The sequence below is a fragment of the Otolemur garnettii genome, unplaced genomic scaffold (genome assembly GCF_000181295.1).
Source record: "Otolemur garnettii isolate 467f Iridium unplaced genomic scaffold, OtoGar3 scaffold00115, whole genome shotgun sequence".
Taxonomy (NCBI): Eukaryota; Metazoa; Chordata; class Mammalia; order Primates; family Galagidae; genus Otolemur; species Otolemur garnettii.
Genome location: NW_003852510.1, coordinates 6,459,450 through 6,467,372, shown reverse-complemented (window position 1 = coordinate 6,467,372; position 7,923 = coordinate 6,459,450). Strand labels below are relative to the sequence as shown.

The window sequence follows — 7,923 nt, the reverse complement described above, 5'->3', positions numbered from 1 at the left end:
GAGGCAGGAGACTCGCTTGAGCCCAGGAGTTGGAGGTTGCTGTGAGCTGTGATGCCATGGCACTCTACCCAGGGAGTGACAGAGCTTGAGGCTCTGTCTCAAAAAAAAAAAAAATTAATTCATATGTTACCCATTTGTGCAAGATGTTGATATTCAATGGCATATTTAACACATTTTTGGATGAGTAGTAATGATATTTTTTATTACAAACTAAGAATTTACTTCATGATATTTTTATCCGTTTTTCTAAGCACCTTTTAAAAGAAAAATTGTGATTTAGAAATTAGGACAATAGTGGCTTTGAACTGCATATAAACTACAGCAAATCAGCTAGGCTTTTTTTTTTTTTTTAACGAAAAGAGCTACGTAATTTTCTTTTACATGAAATTTTAAAGCAAATTTTTTGTTAAGGAATAAAATAAATCATTCATCCAATAATGGTAAACTGACATTTTATTTTAAAATAATGTTTGACTAAAATAATGATTTTCATACTGTCAGTGCTAAATATTTTATTTACATTTTAAAATTATAATAGATAAATGAGAAGACAGAAGACTACTATGAAAACCTTGGTCGAGCTCTAGTTTTGTGGGACAAAATTATTAACTTAAAAAATGTCATTTATGAGTGGATGGGAAAAGCCCTTCAAGAAATGGAATTACAGTCACTGTCTGAAGAGGACAGAGAAAGGCTGAAGGTAATTTAACAGAATAAAATAGATTTTATTTTTTGTACACAGTTGACATTTTAATATCCAGTTTGCTTTCCAGGTACTGAGTAGAAAAGTTACAAAGAAATCTTATTTCTTTCATTATCTTTTGAGAGAGATATGAATTCTATTTTTTCCTTTGTGATATCCAGGGAAATGTTGGCAAGTAATGTTATTAATCTAGGGTTTATAGATAAAATGACATTGGATGGGAAAAGATTGCCTCCTAATGTAAATAAATGTCTAACTAGGGTGGCACCTGTGGCTCAAGGAGTAGGGTGCCATATACCAGGGATGGTGGGTTAGAACTTGGCCCTGGCCAAAACTGCAAAAAAAAAAAAAAAAAGTCTAACTAAAATGTAACGTTTGTTTCAGTCATGCATGTAATAAACAAACATAGGAGCAGGATCATATATGACTTTGTTATCAAGAAAATCACAGGTCTGGATATGGTGCCTCACCCCTGTCACACCCAGCACTTTGGGAGATTGAGGTAGGAGGATGGTTTGAGACCAACCTGGACAACATAGCCAGACCCTGTTTCTAAAAAAAAAAAAAAAAAATCTGGGTGTGGTGGCTTATACTTGTAGTCCCTCCCACTTACTCAGGAGGCTACGCTGGGAGGATTGCCTGAGCTGGGAGTTAGATAGTCCGCAGGAGCTAAGATCACAGCATTGCTTCTTTAGTTGGGCAACAGAGCAAGACTGTGTCTCTAAAATAAAACAAAAACACCCAGATATTTTTGGATCATTTTCATTTGTTATAGTTATTACTGTTATAGTAGATCTATTGCAACACCTTGAAGGTATTAATAGAGATACATGTAGTAGTGCAGTAATATATATCACAAATTGTTTTAATACTTTGGTAACTATATGGCAGTGTTTCCATTGTAATCCTATGTAATTTATTTTTATGTTTTATTTTTAAAGTATTATTATGCAAAGAGTCCGTAGTTGTCACCAGATTGCCAAAGGGGTTAGTAGTATAAAAAAAGTTAACTCTTAGCAGAATCCCCATCAAAATGCATAATTATTTCCTGGTGGTTATCTAGATCCCATGTGTCAGCAGACTTTTTTTCTTAAAGGGCCATATAGTAAATATTTTAGGCTGTGGATCATTCTGTCCCTGTTATAGTTGCTCAGCCTTGCTGTGGTAGCATGAAAATAGTGATAAATGCTTGAAAGCAGCTGGGTTTCAATAAAACTTTATTTACAAGAAACAGGCTACCAGTCCTCAGGCTGTAGTTTTTTATCCTCTGATCCAAACCATGATTTTGGTCAAACTTCTTCATTATGTGAATTAATAATACTAGTTAAAGATTAGAAAAAACATAAAGCTGAGTATCCTCATCTTTATAGTCCTTTATAAACAACTACTTCTAGGGCAACACCTGTAGCTCAGTGAGTAAGGCGCTGGCCCCATATACCAAGAGTTGGGGCAGGTTCCAACCCGGCCCAGCCAAACTGCAACAACAACAACAAAAAATAGCCGGGCTTTGTGGCGGGCGCCTGCATTCCCAGCTACTCAAGAGGCTGAGGCAAGAGAATCGCCTATGCCCAAGAGTTGGAGGGTGCTGTGAGCTGTGACGTTACGGCACTCTACTGAGGGCGATAAAGTGAGACCTGTCTCTAAGAAAAACACACAAAAAAACAGCTACTTTTAAAAACAGTCATTGCCAGTTGTGTCACATGGAAAGGATCAAAATTATCTTTCTTTTAACTCTAGGGAGAATTCTTTCTAGTAACTCATTTGTATACACGTTATTAGTTTGGATCATATAAAATCACTGTCTTGCTCGGTGAGAAAACAGTCAACTGTTGGCAGTTGTGTGTGGTTTTGTGTGATATAAAATGGATGCTAATGCTTCAAATATTATTCTGACTGAGATTCTTGCTATTTTATTCACTTTTTAATGCGTGTATTTATTTTTCTACATTTGGAAAAAGTTTGAAAAATATTTGGAGATTTCCCAGTTTCCTGGATATACATATCATGATAGTTATGAAATTAAAACTATGATTTTTTAAGTATAAATGAATCATTTCTAAGAGTCTTTTAAGTTTGGCTTGAATTACAGTTTGTTTAAAAGTCTGCAGTTAAGGATGATAAACTGAGCAGTCTGTGGGCCAGTTTCTGCCAAAGTTCTGTCTGTATGCGTGTGTTAATGCTCACATCGGCTCTTTACATACACATATCTACACAGCCTTCCGGCAGGTCATCTTTTGTAGCATAAGTCTTGTCTCTCTCTATTGCAGTGTTTTTTAGCATTTTTCATCTCATGGCACACTTGAACCTATAGTTAAACTTCCATGGCACACTTAAATTATGTTGATCAAAAGAAAAAAAGAGTAAAAAGAAGAATATACTTACTGTGCTTTAAACTTCTTTTGAAAATAATTTAATTCATGATCTTTAAAAATTTTTGCAGCACACCTAAGATCTTCTCACAGGACACCAGTGTGCTGCAGCACACAAGTTGAAAATCACTGCTCTGTTATCTTAGCTAAAAAGACACTCATGTGTGGTGGCTCACATCTAACTAGCACTTTGGGAGGCTGAGGTAGATAGATTGCTTGAGCTCAGGAGTTTGAGATTAGCCTAAGATCCTGCCTCTGCTAAAAAAAATAGAAAAAACTAGCTGGGTGTTGTGGCAGGTGCCCATAGTCCCAGCTACTCTGGAGGCTAAGGCAGGAGATCACTTGAACCCAGGGAGCTAGGCTGACACCACTTCCCTCTACCCAAGGCAACAGAGTGAGATTCTATTTCCAAAAAAACACTAGGTTGTAGTATTTGCCTAACCCCTAATTGCACTTAGGTTTTGTTACAACCCCTCGGGCCCCTGTGGCCCTGGTCTCAATCACCCAGGAAGGAACCAGGCGTGAGGGGATTAGAAATACAAGCTAGTAGGAGGCGGGCTAGCCCTTCCTTGCAGGGTAGCCCCAAGCAACCTCAGCACCAGCCTTTTATTGAGCCCGTACAACAGGGGTGAGGGGAGTAATTAACAAATGACTAAGTACTGAAGGCTTGGGTTCTTCTTCCACAAGGAGCACCTGTGTTCGAATGACCCAAGGGTCCACCCGTCAGCTGCAGATCGTCTTGTCTTGGCGTCCTCTACAAGATTTGTTACTTTGGGAACTCTGTCAAGAAACAAGGAATTAGGGGAAATTAAAGGGCTTTCTTGGTTTTTATATATCAATAATTGTAATTGTGGGTTTCAGAAAATAAGGTAAGAAGCACAAAGCTATTATCATTTACAAATTGTGTTTTAGGAGGAGTTACAAGTCCATGAACAAAAAACTTCAGAATTTTCTAGAAGAGTGGCTGAAGTACAGTTTCTGCTTCAAAGTAGTGAAATACCTCTTGAATTGCAGGTAAGAGAATTTTTATTTAAAAGTCCTAATTAGCTGGATGTGGTGTCTTGCACCTGTAGTCCTAGCTATGTGGGAGGCTGAGACAGGAGGATTGCTTGAGTACAGGAGTTCTGGGCTTAGTGCACTATACTGATTGGGTTTCTGCACTAAATTCATCATCAATATGGTGACCTCCCAGGAGTAGGGGGCCACTAGGTTGCCTAAGAAGGAGTGAATCGGCCCAGGTTGGAAACCGAGCAGGTCAAACCTCCCATGCTGATCAGTAGTGGGATCGCGCCTGTGAATAGCCACTACTATCCAGCCTGGGCAACATAGTGAGACCCTGTCTCAAAAAATAGATAAATAAAAAATAAAGAAAAAATAAAAAAATAAAGCTCTTAATTAAAGATTCTCTGTAGCCTCTAAAATAATGTTCATAGACCATGTATTCTAAATCTGAAAACCTAAAATAAAGTTAGGATTATTATTTATTCAATTTCCATGTTAAGTCTAACCAAATTTTTAACAGTTGGAGCTTTCTCTGTCTTTGTTTCTGGGATTCTTGAAGAGTGAATGTAGTACATAGTACTGTAAACACAAAGGGTAATTCAAGCCGGCCTTGAAGATGGTTTGCGGTGCATATGTTTAAGCAAATAATGTACAGATAAATTTGGGGGTGGGTGGGGCTGAGGGGGGCACTGATCTATGCTTGACATAAAGAACATCTATTTCCTTCAAGCTCCAAATCTTAATAGATAAATATGCATTTTTTCATTTTAAACGTGAATATTTTTGCATATTTTAATTTTGCTTAATTTTATAGTCCTCACGTGTGAAGGGGGAATTATCGCTCCCACGTAGAATAATAATGTTTTCTTATGAGTGTTTAGGGCATAGGTAGGAGAATATGGCTGCAGTGATTCTAGGTATTTTTAAATGCTAGATGGGAAAACAGAGAGGGCCCCGTGGTATGAGAGATTTGTTTCAGTTTTATTTGGATCAAAGAGCACAGTGTTGGCTCTGACTGGGTGAGATGGTTCTGGCTGCACTGCCTACCAGCTTTGTGATCCCGGACAAGTTACTTCACCTTCTTAAATGTCACACTGAGTATAGCTAGATGCTGGCTATTTAATTTTTTCTGTATGTTTTCATCTCATCTATATGTTTAATCTCACGAGTGTCACTAGACAACAGCTCAGCTGGGATGCTAAAGGAAACTTATTTTAGGGGAAAGGATTCACATTAGTCTCTTGAGAAAAGACTATCCATTTCACTTTTGTCCATGTTATTCTTTATTCCTTTAAATGCAACATAAGAATTGTTACATCAGCCATGTCGAACAATGAGAAAGAATTTATTTCACATTGAAATGAAACTCTCAATTCACTCTATAGCAACACAGTTGTCTTAAATCTTGCTAAATAATGCCCATTACAGTACTTCTCATGTTTCCTGATTTCAGGTCATGGAGTCCTCTGTTTTAAAAAGGATGGAACAAGTAAAAAAGTGTTTCACAGGAGGATCTAACTGTTCTGTGCTCAGTGGCAGCACTGCCGAGCTAAGGGAGGATCTCGACCAAGCCAAGACGCAAATTGGGATGACCGAATCCCTCTTAAAAGCCCTGTCTCCTTCTGACAGCCTGGAGATCTTCACTAAACTAGAGGTGCTACTAACTGCTTGTCATTGTGTCCAGATTTATTTTCACTATTATTTTCAATAGTCTTGACCTCTTGAGTTTAATATACATAAAAGAGAAGGAAAGTTTGAGAAAAAAAAAAAGCTCAGTAAAGAAGATTGGGTCTCTTTAGCATTTTCATCTTTGAATTGCTCTGTGGACAATAATAATAATTTGATATTGCATTATAATTGTATATTTGCCAGCAGACAGAAAGCAAATCCACTCAAGAGAAAAATCATCTAGATTTCTACAAAATGACCGAGATCTAATATGCTTTGTATAAAACTGAGCCTGTTTTAACACTTAATGGCAATGTATTCAGCCCTATTATGAGACTAGTTTATAGCTTTCATACAAAAGCTATAGTCCAATTATAGCCCAAGAATATGGGGGAGAGGGAGAGGAGGGGAAGGGGGAGGATGGGTGGTGGGAGAATGATTGGTGGGACCACACCTATGGTCCATCTTACGAGGGTACATGTGAATCTTTCTAAACGCAGAATATAAATGTCAACACAATAACTAAGAAAATGCCATGAAGGCTATGTTAACCAGTTTGGTGAAAAATATTTCAAATTGTATATAAAACCAGCACACTGTACCCCATGACTGCATTAATGTACACAGTTATGATTTAATAACAAAAAAAAAAAAAAACACTTAATGGTGGTTGTTTGCTTGTATATTTAGGAGATACAACAGCAAATTCTACAGCAAAAGCACAGTATGATATTACTTGAGAATCAAATAGGTTGTCTGACTCCTGAACTCTCTGAATTGAAAAAGCAATATGAAAGTGTCAGTGCTTTATTTAACACCAAAAAAAGTGTTTTGCAAGATCACTTTTCTAAGTTATTGAGTGGTGAGTGCAATGTTTCTCTTTCTTTGTTTCTTTGTTACTGGGATTCTTGAAGAGTTAATATGTAGTACATAGTGCTGTGAACACAAAGGGTAATTCAAGCCAGCCTTGAAGATGATTTGTGGTGAATATATTTAAGGAAATAATATACAGATAAATGGGGCGGGGGGGGGTTGGGAGAAGCCACTGCTCTATGCTTGACATAAAGAACATCTATTTCCTTCAAGCTCCAAATCTTTATTTCTTTCATGAAAATAAGTCACCAAGATTGTAGTGTCCGAGCTGCTCACTGTGATGAGTCTGGGGACATAGTTGTGTGCAGGCTGCCCTGAGCAGTGTCTTTGGGTGTCTTAAATTCTCAGAAAGGAGTTTGGTGTAGAAGATACACCTTAGTTACTTTCTAGGTTTTAAATTGAGTGTTAGATTTTACTAGCACTGTATACAATGGCTTGTACTCATGGCCCCGAAAGCAAGTTCTAAAATCTTGCTCTTGGACAAGGAATATGAAGTCCTCCTTGAATGAATAGAGCTGCTTTTTTTTTTCTTCCTGCAGATCAATGCAAGAACTTTAATGACTGGTTCAGCAACATAACAATGAACCTTAAGGAGTGTTTTGAATCAGCAGAAACAAAAAAGAGTGTGGAACAGAAGCTACAAAAACTTTCTGTAAGATACATATATATATAAATTTTAATCAAAATTTATCAAAACTAAAATATTGGTGGCATAGAATTGTATTTAAGTAGATAGGATGATAATTACTTTGACTTACTAATTACTGAAAGATAATATTCCCAAATAACTTGGTTTTCCCCATATCATTTTGAAACTGCGTTTACTGGGGAAGTGTGAAAGTGGCTTCCACATGCCCACCTCTACACTCATTCCAAGGTGCTATTTAATTTAGTGTTCACAGGAATTCATTGGTGTTAAAATTATATTAGATAAAAAATAAAGACTTTACCTAATTCAGACTTTAAAATCCCCTTATTTTCTTAGATGAGGTCTCTTGACTCTTTGTACCTTTTTTCCCAGGTATATTTATTTTAAAAGCTACAGTTGAACTTTAATACTCGGCTCCTTGGAGGGTAGTTTGAAATAAAAGGCAATGTACTGGGGGCATTTAAAATGTGTCTGGTTGGCTCGGCACCTGTAGCTTAGCAGCTAGGGTGCCGGCCACGTATACCGGAGTTGGCAGGTTCGAATCCAGTCCGGGCCTGCCAAACAACAATGACAACTACAGCAAGAAAATAGCCAGGTGTTGTGGTGGGCACCTGTAGTCCCAGCTACTTGGGAGGCTGAGGCAAGAGAATCACTTAAGC

At 37.5% G+C, this 7,923-nt stretch overlaps 1 protein-coding gene across 2 annotated transcripts in view; it reads left to right on the top strand.

Moving 5' to 3' along the window:
* The window catches only part of SYNE2 (spectrin repeat containing nuclear envelope protein 2), a 387,860-nt gene that overhangs the window by 166,841 nt on the left and 213,096 nt on the right, over nucleotides 1-7,923 (top strand). For both annotated transcript variants that reach the window (XM_023517601.1, XM_023517602.1), the window contains 5 exons: nucleotides 539-700; nucleotides 3,985-4,086; nucleotides 5,528-5,728; nucleotides 6,433-6,604; nucleotides 7,155-7,267. In XM_023517601.1, coding sequence (XP_023373369.1) covers nucleotides 539-700; nucleotides 3,985-4,086; nucleotides 5,528-5,728; nucleotides 6,433-6,604; nucleotides 7,155-7,267 — 750 coding nt within the window. The remainder of the gene's footprint in view (nucleotides 1-538; nucleotides 701-3,984; nucleotides 4,087-5,527; nucleotides 5,729-6,432; nucleotides 6,605-7,154; nucleotides 7,268-7,923) is intronic.